At 40.8% G+C, this 19,585-nt stretch overlaps 1 protein-coding gene across 3 annotated transcripts in view; it reads right to left on the bottom strand.

Annotated features, from left to right (window-relative positions):
• LOC128663659 (DBIRD complex subunit ZNF326) overlaps window positions 1–19,585 on the bottom strand; it is a 112,560-nt gene that overhangs the window by 59,420 nt on the left and 33,555 nt on the right. For all 3 annotated transcript variants that reach the window (XM_053718096.1, XM_053718094.1, XM_053718095.1), the window contains exons 8-11: window positions 10,184–10,294; window positions 5,554–5,737; window positions 4,364–4,466; window positions 3,736–4,016 (exon numbers count right to left, since the gene is read on the bottom strand). In XM_053718096.1, coding sequence (XP_053574071.1) covers window positions 3,736–4,016; window positions 4,364–4,466; window positions 5,554–5,737; window positions 10,184–10,294 — 679 coding nt within the window. The remainder of the gene's footprint in view (window positions 1–3,735; window positions 4,017–4,363; window positions 4,467–5,553; window positions 5,738–10,183; window positions 10,295–19,585) is intronic.

Raw genomic sequence — 19,585 nt, 5'->3', positions numbered from 1 at the left:
TGCAGCAACCATCAACCCTACTACTTCCATGCACTGCGCTATGGAAGGACGAGGAACAGAATGAAGAACTTGACAAGTGCTTAGAAGTTTTGACTTTCTGACCCTTGTCAGAAAAATCCTCATTTCTAAGGAATCTATTATGGTTCCCAAGAAGGGAACTCTTGTCGACGGAGACAGAGAACTTTTTTCTATGTTCACCTTCCATCCGTGTGATCTGAGAAAGGCCAGAACGATGTCTGTATGAGCCTTTGCTTTTGACAGGGACGACGCTTGTATTAGAATGTCGTCCAAGTAAGGTACTACTGCAATGCCCCTCGGTCTTAGAACCGCTAGAAGGGACCCTAGTACCTTTGTGAAAATCCTTGGAGCAGTGGCTAAACCGAATGGGAGGGCCACAAACTGGTAATGCTTGTCCAGAAAAGCGAACCTTAGGAACCGATGATGTTCTTTGTGGATAGGGATATGTAGGTACGCATCCTTTAGATCCACGGTAGTCATAAATTGACTTTCCTGGATAGTGGGTAGAATCGTTCGAATGGTTTCCATCTTGAACGATGGTACCCTGAGAAATTTGTTTAGGATCTTCAAATCCAAAATTGGTCTGAAAGTTCCCTCTTTTTTGGGAACTACGAACAGATTGGAATAAAATCCCATTCCTTGTTCCTTTATTGGAACTGGGTGTATCACTCCCATCTTTAACAGGTCTTCTACACAATGTAAGAACGCCTGTCTCTTTATTTGGTTTGAGGATAAGTGAGACATGTGGAACCTTCCCCTTGGGGGTAGTTCCCTGAATTCCAGGAGATAACCCTGAGAAACTATTTCTAGCGCCCAGGGATCCTGAACATCTCTTGCCCAAGCCTGAGCAAAGAGAGAGAGAGAGTCTGCCCCCCACTAGATCCGGTCCCGGATCGGGGGCTACTCCTTCATGCTGTTTTGTTAGCAGCGGCAGGCTTCTTGGCCTGCTTACCCTTGTTCCAGCCTTGCATCGGTTTCCAGGCTGGTTTGGGTTGTGAGGCATTACCCTCTTGCTTAGAGGATGCAGAATTAGAGGCCGGTCCGTTCCTGAAATTGCGAAAGGAACGAAAATTAGACTTATTCTTGGCCTTGAAAGGCCTATCTTGTGGAAGGGCGTGGCCCTTTCCCCCAGTGATGTCTGAAATAATCTCTTTCAATTCTGGTCCAAATAGAGTTTTACCTTTGAAAGGGATGTTAAGCAATTTTGTCTTGGATGACACATCCGCTGACCAAGACTTTAGCCAAAGCGCTCTGCGCGCCACGATAGCAAACCCTGAATTTTTCGCCGCTAATCAAGCTAATTGCAAAGCGGCATCTAAAATAAAAAAGAGTTAGCCAACTTAAGTGCGTGAACTCTGTCCATAACCTCCTCATATGGAGTCTCTCTACTAAGCGAGTTTTCTAGTTCCTCGAACCAGAACCACGCTGCTGTAGTGACAGGAACAATGCACGAAATGGGTTGTAGAAGGTAACCTTGCTGTACAAAAATCTTTTTAAGCAAACCCTCCAATTTTTTATCCATAGGATCTTTGAAAGCACAACTATCTTCGATAGGAATAGTAGTGCGTTTGTTTAGAGTAGAAACTGCCCCCTCAACCTTAGGGACTGTCTGCCATAAGTCCTTTCTGGGGTCGACCATAGGAAATAATTTCTTAAATATAGGGGGGGGAACAAAAGGTATGCCGGGCTTTTCCCACTCCTTATTTACTATGTCCGCCACCCGCTTGGGTATAGGAAAGCGTTGGGGTGCACCGGAACCTCTAGGAACTTGTCCATCTTGCATAATTTCTCTGGAATGACCAAGTTGTCACAATCATCCAGAGTAGATAACACCCCCTTAAGCAGTGCGCGGAGATGTTCTAATTTAAATGTCACAACATCAGGTTCAGCTTGTTGAGAAATTTTTCCTGAATCTGAAATTTCCCCATCTGACAAAACCTCCCTCATGGCCCCTTCAGATTGGTGAGAGGGTATGACAGAACAATTATCATCAGCGTCCTCTTGCTCTTCAGTGTTTAAAACAGAGCAATCGCGCTTTCTCTGATAAGTAGGCATTTTGGATAAAATATTTGCTATGGAGTTATCCATTACAGCCGTTAATTGTTGCATGGTAATAAGCATTGGCGCACTAGATGTACTAGGGGCCTCCTGTGTGGGCAAAACTGGTGTAGACACAGTAGGAGATGATGTAGTATGTTTACTCCCCTCATCTGAGGAATCATCTTGGGCAATTTCATTATCTGTGGCAGTACTGTCCTTACTTTGTTTGGACGCTATGGCACAATTATCACATAAATTTAAATGGGGAGACACATTGGCTTTCATACATATAGAACATAGCTTATCCGAAGGCACAGACATGTTAAACAGGCTTAAACTTGTCAACAAAGCACAAAAAACGTTTTAAAACAAAACCGTTACTGTCTCTTTAAATTTTAAACAGAAAACACTTTATTACTGAATATGTGAAAAAGTATGAAGGAATTGTTCAAAAATTACCAAAATTTCACCACAGTGTCTTAAAGCATTAAGAGTATTGCACACCAAATTTCAGAGCTTTAACCCTTAAAATAACGGAACCGGAGCCGTTTACAAATTTAACGCGCAGTAATGGCGCGAAAATGAGGCTCAGTCTACAACTAGGAAGGCCCCCTGACTGGAAAAGGTGTCTAACATAGTGCCTGCCGTTTAATAAACGTTCCCCAAGTTTATAAATGCGAATTGTCAGCATAAATATGAATAAAATGCCCAAATAAAGCAATCGATTTAGCCCATAAAAATGTCTACCAGTTTTTTAGCCCATATTAAGCCCTTTATTCTGTTTGTTTGACTAAGAAAATGGCTTACCGGTCCCCATGAGGGGAAATGACAGCCTTCCAGCATTACATGGTCTTGTTAGAAAAATATGGCTAGTCATACCTTAAGCAGAAAAGTCTGCTAACTGTTTCCCCCAACTGAAGTTACTTCATCTCAACAGTCCTATGTGGAAACAGCAATCAATTTTAGTTACTGTCTGCTAAAATCATCTTCCTCTCACAAACAGAAATCTTCATCCTTTTCTGTTTCAGAGTAAATAGTACATACCAGCACTATTTTAAAATAACTAACACTTGATAGAAGAATAAAAACTACATTTAAACACCAAAAAACTCTTAACCATCTCCGTGGAGATGTTGCCTGTGCAACGGCAAAGAGAATGACTGGGGTGGGCGGAGCCTAGGAGGGACTATATGGCCAGCTTTGCTGGGACTCTTTGCCATTTCCTGTTGGGGAAGAGATATTCCCACAAGTAAGGATGACGCCGTGGACCGGACACACCAATGTTGGAGAAAAATTGCAGGGATTTGTATCCATTGTCCATTTAAAAGGACAGTCTAGTCAAAACTTTGCATTTGACAGTTTTTCACAGCTGGAGGGTTAGTTTTCTGTGTGCCATATAGTTAACATTGTGCTCACGTCAGTGGAGGTACCTAGGAGCCAGTACTGATTGGCTAAAATACAAGTCTTTCAAATAAACTGGAATAAGGAGGCAGTCTGCAGAGGCTTAGATACTAGGTAATTACAGAGGTAAAAAGTATATTAATATAACCGTGTGTTGGTTATGCAAAGCTGGGGAATGGGTAATAAAGGGATTATCTATTCAACAATAACAATTCTAGAATTGACTGTCCATTTAACTATTGTCAGTTTAAAAAGTACTATAATTTTTATACTTACTGGTGTATTTCCTGGCTTCTTTACTGGTTTATTTTGTGGTGTATTTCCTGGCGTCTTTACTGATTTATTTTGTGGTGTATTTCCTGGCGTCTTTACTGGTTTATTTTGTGGTGTATTTCCTGGCGTCTTTACTGGTTTATTTTGTGGTGTATTTCCTGGCGTCTTTACTGGTTTATTTTGTGGTATATTTCCTGGCGTCTTTACTGGTTTATTTTCTGGGGTATTTCCTGGCTTCTTTACTGGTGTATTTCCTGGCTTATTTAGCGGTTTTTGTTCGCCATCTTAAAAAAAAAACAAAAAAAAACAAAACAATTTTTTTTTACAAATTGAGAGTGACTACAAGATTATTATATCTTTCTGCTGACATATGTTGTACAACTACCAACTCTACAGGACTAGTGAGACATAAACAAGCTCATTTAGGGCCTTATGATCTAATGATCTCTGGCTAAGACAGATCCTTCAAAATTTTAGAAACAGATTGTACATTGAGAATCAGTTTTTTGATAATAAGGCACTTATTGAGATTGTTTTATAAAAGTTTACTACAAGATATTAAAGTATGATGGATTTAATACAAACTGACTGGATATACAAGGATGATGAAAAAAACGAAAAAAAAGCAAACCATTGTCCGTGTTGTTTTCAATATGACGCTTCTTGTTTGGCTCTTCAAAACCGCCAGGCAACTTCCGCTTCTTTTTCTGCATCATTTGGCCTCTCCTTTTCCCCTTCAAAAAACATGAAAGTGAATGAACTTTCATCCAGGATATTTACAATCTCAGAACCTACAGTTCTGGCTTATAAAAAGTCAAGTGGCCTTAAGACCAAGGCTCAATAAATGTAAGGTGCCAGGGTCTAATTGTGTTTAAGCAGAGATCTGTGACTCTTGGCATTCCCCTGTATTTGCATTCCACCATATGGCTAGCCGTTATGTTAAAGACCTCTGTGACCACTGGCATCATGAGAATTATAGTTCCCATATCATGCTCAAGTCAAACCCCAATATCAGTGTCCTCAACTCACTATGTGGATTTTCTGAACACAGTGTAAGCAAACACTGGTTGCATGATGGGGATGTTGGCACAGATTGCAGGAAGGAGGACAAAGAAGTTCCCTGCAACATCCAGCAGCTAACAATACTCTTACTAAGTGGATTACATGGACACAGCATTAACCCCAGTCCTATCTTGAAGGGAAACTACCCATTAAAGGACTTAATTCCAAAATCATCTTCAGAGCACCATCTTCACCACCTCATAGTTACAGAGGCAAAGAATGACTGGGGTATGGGGGGGGGGCTGTCTTTGCCTCCTCCTGGTGGCCAGGTGTTGAATTCCCAACACTAATTAGTTTTTCTGAGAAACGTAACTTAAACCACTACTACAAGCATCTTATATAGTGGTGACTTAAAGAGCCATAAATTTAAAAAAAAAAACAAAAAAACAACTGGCATGCTGCAATTCATTAGAACATATTATAATACTATCAACCCTACACTACTGTGCTGTGTGTTTACTCGCGCAAAGAAGTAAAATATACCGTAGAAGTGCTGTTCGGGACCTGAGCATACACCACCGCTGATCCAGTCAGCAGTAGCTTCTGCTCTGGACCTGCAATGCTCTGCAGGTCTAAAACGCCATTTCTACAGTGTATTTAACTCCTTTGCTAGAGTAAATAGTAGTTTAGGGTCGATAGTCTTAAAATTACATAAGTTTCTGTCTTTCACAGTCAAACTGTAATATTGTATGTTTTTGATGGATTTCTATATCGTAATATTTTCATCTCGTAACCTAATACTATTTTTCATTAGCTTACCTTGTTGAATCCTCCTTTATTACCCCGTCCCATCCAGTTATTAACACCTTTCCGGTTGAAATCAGATGAAATTTGGTTGTAGGACTGGGTTCCACCGTGAATACTCCATTGTGAAGTACTTGGCCCCAGATGCCAGTCAGATCCACTGTTAAATCCGGATGGACCAGCAGACTGGAAAGGTATTCTAAGGGGGGGGGGGGGGGGGGGGGGGGGGGGGAATGGACAAAACATAAGTATACAAAAAAATAAAATAAAAAAAATAAACCCAACCAATATTCAATTTACATGTATGGCCTATTGTGCTTTTGCATTAAAAGGGACTTAGAGAATACAAGTTTTAACCACTTTCCTGTCTACTTATATTATCTAATTTACTTTTCTTTATTTACTTTGCTGAAGAAGCAGCAATACCCTAGTGGGAACTAGCTGAACGCAATGGGTGAGCCAATAAGATGACAAGAAGGCATGAATATACAGCCACCAATATGCAGCTCCTGAGTCTACCTAGGTATCCTTTTTCAACAAAGGATACGAGAAGAACAAAACAAATTAGATAACAGAAGATGCTCTATCTAAAATGTGAAAAATGTTTTTGGCGTTTACTAGCCCTTTAAATGTATCTTAAAAGGGACATGAAACCCAAAATTTTGGGATTCAGAAAACAAATAATAATGCAATTTTAAACAACTTTCCAATTTACTTCTATTAGCAAATTGACTGTTCTCTGTTTCATTTGTTAATGAAACAGCAATGCACTACTGGGAGCTAGCTAAACACATTAGGTGAGCCAATAACAATAGACCTACGTGTGCAGCCAGTTCCCAGTAATGCTTTTCTGCCCATACCTAGGTATGCTTTTCAACAAGAGAACAAAAGCAAATTAGTACATAAAGTACATTGAAAAGTTGTTTAAAAAAAATGACACTGCCTCAATTATGACAAACATTTTGGGTTTACATAGCTCTAATTTCCCAACTCATCCACAAAAGTCAGAAATCTTAGAAAGTGTGCTCAGAGAAGGAAGTACTTAAGCACACTTAAAGGGACATGAAACCCAAATTTTTTCTTTCGTGATTTAGAAAGAGCATGTCATTATAAACAACTTTCTAATTCACTTCTATTATCTCATTTGCTTCATTCTCTTGATATCACTTGCTGAAAAGCATATCTAGATATGCTCAGTAGCTGCTTATTGGTTGCTGCACATAGAGGCCTTGTATGATTGGCTCACACATGTGCATTGCTATTTCTTCAACAAAGGATAGCTAAAGAATTGAGCAAATTAGATAATAGAAGTAAATTGGAAAGTTGTTTAAAATTACATGCTCTATCTGAATCATGAAAGTTTAATTTTGACTAGACTGCCCCTTTAAAGGGATATGAAATATTTTAAAAAATATATATTTATATTATGATTCAGACAGCAAACAATTTTGTTCCCATGATATTCTGTGTTGGATACCTAGGTAGGTGTCTGGAGCACTACATGGCAGGAAATAGTGCTGCCATCTAGTGCCCTTGCAAATGGAAAACAATCTTGCAAAACTGCTGCCATATAGTGCTCCAGAAATGGGCAGGCTCCTAAGCTTACATCCCTGCTTTTAAACAAAAGATACCAAAAGAACGAAGAAAATTATAATAGAAGTAATAGAAAAATATAATAGTAATAGAAGTAAATTACAAAGTTTTTTAAAATTGCATGCTCTGTCGGAATCATGAAAGAAAATTTTAGGGTTTCATACCCCTTTAACCCCTTAGTTTTTGCATGACGTACCTGGTACGTCAGTTGTCATTAACTGTTAATGACAATATACGTACCTGGTACGTCAGTTGTCTAATAAAGTGCTAGTTCTCAGGGTATTGCAGTGATGCCTCAATATGGAGGCATCCTGCAATACCTTTTTTTTTTTTTTTTTTTTTTTTAAACAAGCTTTATTAAGGAAGATTCAGAAGTATACAATAAGGTCACATTATACAACTCTGTGTACCGTTTGCAAACGGTCTGAACACCTGCAATACATTTTTACAAGCCTCTGATGCAGAGAGAGCCACTCTGTGGCCGTCTCTGCACCGGTAGCGATGGTGCCGTTGTCCGGGTGGGAGCGTAGCAGGGAGGCGGCCCATCGCTACCCGGCATCTGGTTCCTGTAAGTGCCATGTGCACGCCGGGTGCCGGGAGCGCGGGGGGGGGGTCTGTGGGGGCGCGCGCGTGTGCACGGGCGCGCATTAGCCACTGACACCAATGAAAAAAAGTTTTTTTTTTTTAAAAGTTAAATACTTAAGATGGCGGGGACAATTGTGGGGTGGAGGAGGGAAGAGAGCTATTTGGGAGGGATCAGTGGGTGGGATGTGTCAGGTGGGAGGCTGATCTCTACACTAAAAGCTAAAAATTAACCCTGCCAGCGCCCTAACAAGCTACCTAATTAACTCCTTCACTGCTGGGCATAATTCACGTGTGGTGCGCAGCAGCATTTAGCGGCCTTCTAATTACCAAAAAGCAATGCCAAAGCCATATATGTCTGCTATTTCTGAACAAAGGGGATCCCAGAGAAGCATTTACAACCATTTGTGCCATAATTGCAGAAGCTGTTTGTAAATAATTTCAGTGGGAAACCTAAAGTTTGTGAAAAAGTGAACTTTTTTTAATTTGATCGCATTTGGCGGTGAAATGGTGGCATGAAATATACCAAAATGAGCCTAGATCAATACTTTGGAAATGTCTTCTAAAAAAAAATATATACATGTCAAGGGATATTCAGGTATTCCTGACAGATATCAGTTTTCCAATGTAACTAGCGCTAATTTTGGTCAAAGTTAGAAAAAGTGTGTTATTTTTTTACATTTTTTCCTCATTTTATACATTTTTTATAGTAAATTATAAGATATGATGAAAATAATGGTATCTTTAGAAAGTCCATTTAATGGCGATAAAAACGGTATATAATATGTGTGGGTACAGTAAATGAGTAAGAGGAAAATTACAGCTAAACACAAACACTGCAGAAATGTAAAAATAGCCCTTGTCCTTAAGGGTAAAAAAATTGAAAAATGGTCCGGTCAAGGGGTTGAAGTGATGGTAAATTCACTATAATGACAAAGCTATTTTCTAAAGCTTTCATTACAAATATACCTTGTGTACTCTTATTTCTTTACTAAACAATGTTAAAGACAGTAAATCCGCTTTTTTATTTGCAGCGTTACCCGTCTCTGGCCGCCTCCGTGTAAAAAATACAGATTCTGAATGTGATTGACATATGGTGCATCCAATAGCGGATGCACCATACGCCCTATGTATTTGCTCTCGCACTGGTCCTTTGAGGACTCTGAATTAACAATGTACACTGCTCAAGTGTAGTTGTCAGACAAGCCGATAGCCTCATGTAGCAGATTTACTCCGTCTTAAACATTGTTTAGTAAAGAAATAAGTACACAAGGTAAATTTGTAATGAAAGCTTTAGAAAATAGCTTTGTCATAGTGAATTTACCATCACTTTAAGGCCATTGTAGAGGTGCAGACATATGTATGCAACATATTTTTACATTTTTATTTAAACTTAAAGGGACACTGTACCCAATTTTTTTCTTTTGTAATTCAGAAAGAGCATGCAATTTTAAGCAACTTTCTAATTTACTCCTATTATCAATTTTTCTTCATTCTCTTGCTATCATTATTTGAAAAATAAGGCATCTAAGCTTTTTTTTGGGTTCAGTACTCTGGACAGCACTTTTTTATTGGTGGATGAATTTATCCACCAATCAGCAAGGACAACCCAGGTTGTTCACCAAAAATGGGCCTGCATCTAAACTTACATTCTTGCATTTCAAATAAAGATACCAAGAGAATGAAGAAAATTTGATAATAGGAGTAAATTAGAAAGTTGCTTAACATTTCATGCTCAATCTGAATCACGAAAGAAAATGTTTGGGTACAGTGTCCCTTTAAAGGGACATTAAACCCAAATTTTTTCTTTCATGATTCAGATAGAGAATACAATTTTAAACAACTTTCTAATTTACTTCTGTTATCTAATTTGCTTCATTCACTTGATATTCCTTCCTGAAAAGCATATCTAGATATGCTCAGTAGCTTCTGATTGGTGGCTGCACATATTTGCCTCCTGTGATTGGCTCACCCATGTGCATTGCTATTTCTTTAACAAAGGCTATATAAAAGAGTGAAGCAAATTAGATAATCGAAGTAAATTGGAATGTTGTTTAAAATGGTATTCTCTGTCTGAATAATGAAAGACAATTTTTGGGTTTAATGTCCTTTTAAGTCCATACTATTATATGTAGATCTTCTGCAATACACATTATTACCAATATAAACAATGCACATATAAAAATATTAATATCTTTTTAGGAGGGGGGGGGGGGGGCCCTACTACAAGAAGATTCATGTCAATCAAATATGTCATCTAGATTCACAAAGATAACAAAATGGTGAAATGTTTTATAATCAAAAGGGCATTCACACACCTGTCAATGACTTCATTTCATTGTAGAGATTTGGTATTGTATTGGAAATGAAAAGGTACAGTGAGCTAGTGTGTGTGTGCATTTATATATATATATATATATATATATATATATATATATAAACGGTCAAGTAGAGGACAGTGATGACTCACCTGTCTGAAGGACGAGATCCCTCTAATGGCAAATTGAAACCCTGGTTAAATTGAGGGACGTGGGGTGGCGGACTGTTTGACCTAGGTGGTAGACTCCAAGATGACAAACTTCTAAATTAAAAAGAGAAAAGGCACTTACATCTGTACTACTTTAAAAGGGACAGTGAACACCTTGCAATTACAACACATTTCTGTTGAGCTGTTATAGAGCACCAGCAGACAAGTCTTAAGGGACATTGTACACTGTTTTGTAGATGATCCCATTATATAGCCCATCTTGGAGTGTTTTTGTAAAAATGTACAGTTTTGCTTTTTTTTTACATTTCTTTTACCAATCAATGTCTGAGAGGGAAATGGATTAAAAACGGTTAGTCAAATGGTTTATTCTGATTTGCAAAGCTTGCATACCATGTTAAAAACTAGGGCTCAAAATGTTTACAAATATATATATATTTATTGGCCATTTGGCACAGTGTATAGGCAGCATTTATCTCCATCTCACATGATGCAAAGTTGTGTAAACCTGAGCAAGTTCAATCCATTTAGTGTTCAATTTTTTTGTTATTTATTTTTTTGGCATGAGTTGTAACCTGAGTAGATTATCCCTTTAAGGGAGTTATCTGCTAAAACCTGTTCTATGGACAGAGTATTTCTCATTAAATGTTTTAAGCACATTCCCCTTAATTGCATCCCAAATAGGATATCTGAAAGCAAAAAAAAAAAAAAAGCAAAAAAATGCCCCCAATCTCTTAAACTGTTGCTCAAGGTTTTATGTATACCTCTCCAAAACTATCCCACCTAAATTCAGAAATACTACTTAATTGGTACTAACAACCAATTAGGTTTTTCTATTCACATATGCCTTCCTATTCTCTTATTTTGTATTGCCCCCAGAATTCAAATCAGCCAGATCAGGGCCCTACATATCACACAAGCCTCACTTCAGTTGACAACCCACACCGGGTTCTTCTTAGCATCTCCACATTTGCGGCAATGCTCCAACTTTAAAGCAGCATTTAACTGCTGCACTTACATGCCCAGGCTTTGATAGTAAGTGAATATCTATTTAACATTCACTCTATCTTTCACTACTCGCCTCAGCTCAATTTCTACTCACCAATAGCTAGTGGAAATTTGAACCCCGATATATAGATTTGATATCACTTAAATGTCAAAGGATTGAAAATTGTATCACCACTTAATAATTGCATTATTTCTAAGTTGACAAGTGGAGCAATTCCTCTTATTAACAATCAAAAACAAATACTTTAGAAAGACTATATTGAAAATACAGGCCCCAAAGTAGAAGCAACAAAAAGGTGAATACACCTGTGATCACTCACACAAGTTAGATCATTGAATCAAAATGAAGGACGCCCAATTTCCAATTAGCATAATAGCATAAACATGGTTATAAAAAAAAACAAAAAAAAAAACAGTGAACACCAGAACTTTCTCAATTTGGACCTATAGGCTTTGTCTATTTGCATTACTGCATCAAGGCTCCACATGGAAAAGAATTGTCAGACAAATTGAAAATCAGTTGGTATAGAACTAGCCATAGTACCACTAACCAGCACTTGCCGCCGTCCTAAAATGACCCCAAAAACAGTGCGCTACTTGCATAAGCTAGCTTTGAAAAACAGACTGGCAAGTGCTTCAGGTTTTTTTTTTAAATGGCAGTTCTTACAGAATGAAGGACATTGCATAATGTCAACCTCTATGGACGGCGTGAAAGAAAAACAGAATTTATGTTTACCTGATAAATTACTTTCTCCAACGGTGTGTCCGGTCCACGGCGTCATCCTTACTTGTGGGATATTCTCTTCCCCAACAGGAAATGGCAAAGAGCCCAGCAAAGCTGGTCACATGATCCCTCCTAGGCTCCGCCTACCCCAGTCATTCGACCGACGTTAAGGAGGAATATTTGCATAGGAGAAACCATATGGTACCGTGGTGACTGTAGTTAAAGAAAATAAATTATCAGACCTGATTAAAAAAACCAGGGCGGGCCGTGGACCGGACACACCGTTGGAGAAAGTAATTTATCAGGTAAACATAAATTCTGTTTTCTCCAACATAGGTGTGTCCGGTCCACGGCGTCATCCTTACTTGTGGGAACCAATACCAAAGCTTTAGGACACGGATGAAGGGAGGGAGCAAATCAGGTCACCTAAATGGAAGGCACCACGGCTTGCAAAACCTTTCTCCCAAAAATAGCCTCAGAAGAAGCAAAAGTATCAAACTTGTAAAATTTGGTAAAAGTGTGCAGTGAAGACCAAGTCGCTGCCCTACATATCTGATCAACAGAAGCCTCGTTCTTGAAGGCCCATGTGGAAGCCACAGCCCTAGTGGAATGAGCTGTGATTCTTTCGGGAGGCTGCCGTCCGGCAGTCTCGTAAGCCAATCTGATGATGCTTTTAATCCAAAAAGAGAGAGAGGTAGAAGTTGCTTTTTGACCTCTCCTTTTACCGGAATAAACAACAAACAAGGAAGATGTTTGTCTAAAATCCTTTGTAGCATCTAAATAGAATTTTAGAGCGCGAACAACATCCAAATTGTGCAACAAACGTTCCTTCTTTGAAACTGGTTTCGGACACAGAGAAGGTACGATAATCTCCTGGTTAATGTTTTTGTTAGAAACAACTTTTGGAAGAAAACCAGGCTTAGTACGTAAAACCACCTTATCTGCATGGAACACCAGATAAGGAGGAGAACACTGCAGAGCAGATAATTCTGAAACTCTTCTAGCAGAAGAAATTGCAACCAAAAACAAAACTTTCCAAGATAATAACTTAATATCAACGGAATGTAAGGGTTCAAACGGAACCCCCTGAAGAACTGAAAGAACTAAATTGAGACTCCAAGGAGGAGTCAAAGGTTTGTAAACAGGCTTAATTCTAACCAGAGCCTGAACAAAGGCTTGAACATCTGGCACAGCTGCCAGCTTTTTGTGAAGTAACACAGACAAGGCAGAAATCTGTCCCTTCAGGGAACTTGCAGATAATCCTTTTTCCAATCCTTCTTGAAGGAAGGATAGAATCTTAGGAATCTTAACCTTATCCCAAGGGAATCCTTTAGATTCACACCAACAGATATATTTTTTCTGAGAACCCTCGCTTAAGATCAAGCGTTCAATCTCCAAGCAGTCAGCTGGAGTGAAACCAGGTTCGGATGTTCGAACGGACCCTGAACAAGAAGGTCTCGTCTCAAAGGTAGCTTCCAAGGTGGAGCCGATGACATATTCACCAGATCTGCATACCAAGTCCTGCGTGGCCACGCAGGAGCTATCAAGATCACCGACGCCCTCTCCTGATTGATCCTGGCTACCAGCCTGGGGATGAGAGGAAACGGCGGGAACACATAAGCTAGTTTGAAGGTCCAAGGTGCTACTAGTGCATCCACTAGAGCCGCCTTGGGATCCCTGGATCTGGACCCGTAGCAAGGAACTTTGAAGTTCTGACGAGAGGCCATCAGATCCATGTCTGGAATGCCCCACAGCTGAGTGACTTGGGCAAAGATTTCCGGATGGAGTTCCCACTCCCCCGGATGCAATGTCTGACGACTCAGAAAATCCGCTTCCCAATTTTCCACTCCTGGGATGTGGATAGCGGACAGGTGGCAGGAGTGAGACTCCGCCCACAGAAGGATTTTGGTCACTTCTTCCATCGCTAGGGAACTCCTTGTTCCCCCCTGATGGTTGATGTACGCAACAGTTGTCATGTTGTCTGATTGAAACCGTATGAACTTGGCCCTCGCTAGCTGAGGCCAAGCCTTGAGAGCATTGAATATCGCTCTCAGTTCCAGAATATTTATCGGTAGAAGAGATTCTTCCCGAGACCAAAGACCCTGAGCTTTCAGGGATCCCCAGACCGCGCCCCAGCCCATCAGACTGGCGTCGGTCGTGACAATGACCCACTCTGGTCTGCGGAATGTCATTCCTTGTGACAGGTTGTTCAGGGACAGCCACCAACGGAGTGAGTCTCTGGTCCTCTGATTTACTTGTATCTTCGGAGACAAGTCTGTATAATCCCCATTCCACTGACTGAGCATGCACAGTTGTAATGGTCTTAGATGAATGCGCGCAAAAGGAACTATGTCATTGCCGCTACCATCAACCCGATCACTTCCATGCACTGAGCTATGGAAGGAAGAGGAACGGAATGAAGTATCCGACAAGAGTCTAGAAGCTTTGTTTTTCTGGCCTCTGTCAGAAATATCCTCATTTCTAAGGAGTCTATTATTGTTCCCAAGAAGGGAACCCTTGTTGACGGAGATAGAGAACTCTTTTCCACGTTCACTTTCCATCCGTGAGATCTGAGAAAGGCCAGGACTATGTCCGTGTGAGCCTTTGCTTGAGGAAGGGACGACGCTTGAATCAGAATGTCGTCCAAGTAAGGTACTACAGCAATGCCCCTTGGTCTTAGCACAGCTAGAAGGGACCCTAGTACCTTTGTGAAAATCCTTGGAGCAGTGGCTAATCCGAAAGGAAGCGCCACGAACTGGTAATGCTTGTCCAGGAATGCGAACCTTAGGAACCGATGATGTTCCTTGTGGATAGGAATATGTAGATACGCATCCTTTAAATCCACCGTGGTCATGAATTGACCTTCCTGGATGGAAGGAAGAATAGTTCGAATGGTTTCCATCTTGAACGATGGAACCTTGAGAAACTTGTTTAAGATCTTGAGATCTAAGATTGGTCTGAACGTTCCCTCTTTTTTGGGAACTATGAACAGATTGGAGTAGAACCCCATCCCTTGTTCTCTTAATGGAACAGGATGAATCACTCCCATTTTTAACAGGTCTTCTACACAATGTAAGAATGCCTGTCTTTTTATGTGGTCTGAAGACAACTGAGACCTGTGGAACCTCCCCCTTGGGGGAAGTCCCTTGAATTCCAGAAGATAACCTTGGGAGACTATTTCTAGCGCCCAAGGATCCAGAACATCTCTTGCCCAAGCCTGAGCGAAGAGAGAGAGTCTGCCCCCCACCAGATCCGGTCCCGGATCGGGGGCCAACATTTCATGCTGTCTTGGTAGCAGTGGCAGGCTTCTTGGCCTGCTTTCCCTTGTTCCAGCCTTGCATTGGTCTCCAAGCTGGCTTGGCTTGAGAAGAATTACCCTCTTGCTTAGAGGACGTAGCACCTTGGGCTGGTCCGTTTCTACGAAAGGGACGAAAATTAGGTTTATTTTTGGCCTTGAAAGGCCGATCCTGAGGAAGGGCGTGGCCCTTACCCCCAGTGATATCAGAGATAATCTCTTTCAAGTCAGGGCCAAACAGCGTTTTCCCCTTGAAAGGAATGTTAAGTAGCTTGTTCTTGGAAGACGCATCAGCCGACCAAGATTTCAACCAAAGCGCTCTGCGCGCCACAATAGCAAACCCAGAATTCTTAGCCGCTAACCTAGCCAATTGCAAAGTGGCGTCTAGGGTGAAAGAATTAGCCAATTTGAGAGCATTGATTCTGTCCATAATCTCCTCCAAAGGAGGAGAATCACTATCGACCGCCTTTATCAGATCATCAAACCAGAAACATGCGGCTGTAGCGACAGGGACAATGCATGAAATAGGTTGTAGAAGGTAACCTTGCTGAACAAAGATCTTTTTAAGCAAACCTTCTAATTTTTTATCCATAGGATCTTTGAAAGCACAACTATCCTCTATGGGTATAGTGGTGCGTTTGTTTAAAGTGGAAACCGCTCCCTCGACCTTGGGGACTGTCTGCCATAAGTCCTTTCTGGGGTCGACCATAGGAAACAATCTTTTAAATATGGGGGGAGGGACGAAAGGAATACCGGGCCTTTCCCATTCTTTATCAACAATGTCCGCCACCCGCTTGGGTATAGGAAAAGCTTCTGGGAGCCCCGGCACCTCTAGGAACTTGTCCATTTTACATAGTTTCTCTGGGATGACCAACTTGTCACAATCATCCAGAGTGGATAATACCTCCTTAAGCAGAATGCGGAGATGTTCCAACTTAAATTTAAATGCAATCACATCAGGTTCAGCCTGTTGAGAAATGTTTCTAGAATCACTAATTTCTTCCTCAGACAAAACCTCCCTGGCCCCATCAGACTGGGTTAGGGGCCCTTCAGAAATATTATTATCAGCGTCGTCATGCTCTACAGTATCTAAAACAGAGCAGCCGCGCTTACGCTGATAAGTGTTCATTTTGGCTAAAATGTTTTTGACAGAATTATCCATTACAGCCGTTAATTGTTGCATAGTAAGGAGTATTGGCGCGCTAGATGTACTAGGGGCCTCCTGAGTGGGCAAGACTCGTGTAGACGAAGGAGGGAATGATGCAGTACCATGCTTACTCCCCTCACTTGAGGAATCATCTTGGGCATCATTGTCATTATCACATAAATCACATTTATTTAAATGAATAGGAATTCTGGCTTCCCCACATTCAGAACACAGTCTATCTGGTAGTTCAGACATGTTAAACAGGCATAAACTTGATAACAAAGTACAAAAAACGTTTTAAAATAAAACCGTTACTGTCACTTTAAATATTAAACTGAACACACTTTATTACTGCAATTGCGAAAAAACATGAAGGAATTGTTCAAAATTCACCAAAGCTTTAACCCATAAAATAACGGAACCGGAGCCGTTTTTAACTTTAACCCCTTTACAGTCCCTGGTATCTACTTTGATGAGACCCAACCAAGCCCAAAGGGGAATACGATACCAAATGACGCCTTCAGAAAGTCTTTTCTAAGTATCAGAGCTCCTCTCACATGCGACTGCATGCCATGCCTCTCAAAAACAAGTGCGCAACACCGGCGCGAAAATGAGGCTCTGCTTATGCTTTGGGAAAGCCCCTAAAGAATAAGGTGTCTAATACAGTGCCTGCCGATATCAATATATCAAAATACCCAGATAAAATGATTCCTCAAGGCTAAATATGTGTTAATAATGAATCGATTTAGCCCAAAAAAAGTCTACAGTCTTAATAAGCCCTTGTGAAGCCCTTATTTACGATCGTAATAAACATGGCTTACCGGATCCCATAGGGAAAATGACAGCTTCCAGCATTACATCGTCTTGTTAGAATGTGTCATACCTCAAGCAGCAAGAGACTGCACACTGTTCCCCCAACTGAAGTTAATTGCTCTCAACAGTCCTGTGTGGAACAGCCATGGATTTTAGTGACGGTTGCTAAAATCATTTTCCTCATACAAACAGAAATCTTCATCTCTTTTCTGTTTCTGAGTAAATAGTACATACCAGCACTATTTCAAAATAACAAACTCTTGATTGAATAATAAAAAACTACAGTTAAACACTAAAAAACTCTAAGCCATCTCCGTGGAGATGTTGCCTGTACAACGGCAAAGAGAATGACTGGGGTAGGCGGAGCCTAGGAGGGATCATGTGACCAGCTTTGCTGGGCTCTTTGCCATTTCCTGTTGGGGAAGAGAATATCCCACAAGTAAGGATGACGCCGTGGACCGGACACACCTATGTTGGAGAAAAAAACCTTGCTTGCTCTTCAGCACAAAACTGCAAGATTAAACTTTGCTAAACAGCATGAAAAGAAGCCTGATGAATATTGGGAGCACATTCTTTGGTCAGATGAGATCAAGATAAATTTGTTTGGCTCAGATGGGGTCCAGCATGTTTGGCGTGAATCTGGCCAGGATTATTACAGTGAATGCATAAAAAAAGAAAAGAGAGAGATGCACTCACATGAGACAGAACAAAGGCTAGAAAAACATCCATTGCTTGTTCCTAAGGCCAGTGCCACTCAAGATGCAGTCCCTTTTAGCACACTATTTCTTTCACAAAGAAGAAATATCCTGTAACTTATCAGTCTGATCCTGCCCAATGATAGTCAAGCTCCTAAATACCAGGCAATTCTACTCTGAACTAGAGAAAACAACAAACCCCAGGGTCTCCCTAAGAGTAGGGAAACCAGACGTGGAGTCCTTGGACACATGCCCTAGAGCAGAGCTCGATTATCCCTGGCGTCTTCAAAATTGTGTCTGGCGCGCCCTAGAGCAGAGCTTGATCATCTTTGGCGTCTTCAAAATTGTGTCTGGCGCCTTAATTGTATTCTCCTCATCAATCCCTATTGTGCCTTTTACCACCGCCACACTGCCCTTGGTCCTCCGCCAGCCGCCTGATTCATTTTACTTCCTGTTGCGGCTGGCGATGCACAATCTAAGTGGTGCAGGGGGTGCTACTACGCATGTGCACGTCCTTTCTGTTACAATCTAATTTAAGAAGGCGGCGGCGCTGGAGGGTTACTGCACTTGGCGTCTACTTGGAGGCAAGAATACAGGACCGCAAGACGCAAGCAGGATTACGGGCACCGGGGGGTGAATGGCAGAGAGCAGCTGGACGGGGAATTTTATATGCGGCTGTAGCACAAGAGGAGCTCTTAGTCAGCGCCCAGAACGGTGCGTTGTATTTTGTATCGTGCACATTGTTTCAGGGGGCGAATGAAATAACCTAATCTGAGCCAGAGGTCGCCTCTCCATTAATCCCCCGGGGGGGGGGGGGGGGGGGTGAGATGTGGCTGCTGGACCTTTCAGGCCTGTGTTTGCTGATCACATCAGTGGTTTCGGAGCGCTTCAGTCATGTCCAAAACAACTCACACATGAAGTGAAGTTGAGACGTTTCCATGCCAGAGATTATGGCATAATCTCTGGCATGGAAATTGCTCAACGTCACTTCATGTGTGCAGATAATTTGCATTCATAGATTAGTGCCTGTTTACATGTATGTGGAGCAGGTGCAGTTAATGGCTTAAAATTGATCCTTCCTACAGAGTATCATTGCTGCTACATCTAAAGTTTCCAAAGTCGAGGGAAATATAAATTACTAACAATAGCAGTCAGACTGCAAACTCTTCCAAACTATAATATTAGACATAATAGAAGGATTTATCTTTCAAAAAAGGGGAATTTTGTATGTTATTTCTTGTAAGCAGAATTGCTCTACTAATGAGTAAATGCTTTTTGCTTTTTACACACACACACAAAAAAATTCATATATCTCGTAAAAGAGAAGTTTGTATCTCTCCTAGGGCCCCATGTTACAGTGTTATTGTGATGATAGCTACGATATAAAGGAATTATCATTATGATAAAGATCACAGGTGACATTTTCAAAAGGAATTGCACACTTTGCATTGCATTTTCATAATTTTATTTGCCTTATTTTCCTCCAATTTTTCCTGTGTTTTTCAACTACCAAATGATAAAATGCAACATTCTATACAGTGATTGCTGCATCTCTGCAGGAGCTCATGTATATCTGCCAATATATTCCAGCATTTCTAAGGCAGTGGGGGAAAAAACACCGGAAAATTAAAGGAAAATTGAGCTATCAAATAATGAAAGTAGTAAGTACATGCCAAAGTTTGTTTTAAAAAAAAACCATTCATCA

This window comes from Bombina bombina, chromosome 6 (assembly GCF_027579735.1).
Source record: "Bombina bombina isolate aBomBom1 chromosome 6, aBomBom1.pri, whole genome shotgun sequence".
In the NCBI taxonomy this organism is placed as follows: Eukaryota; Metazoa; Chordata; class Amphibia; order Anura; family Bombinatoridae; genus Bombina; species Bombina bombina.
Note: the sequence above shows the minus strand (reverse complement) of the source record. Positions and strands in the feature narration are given on the sequence as shown.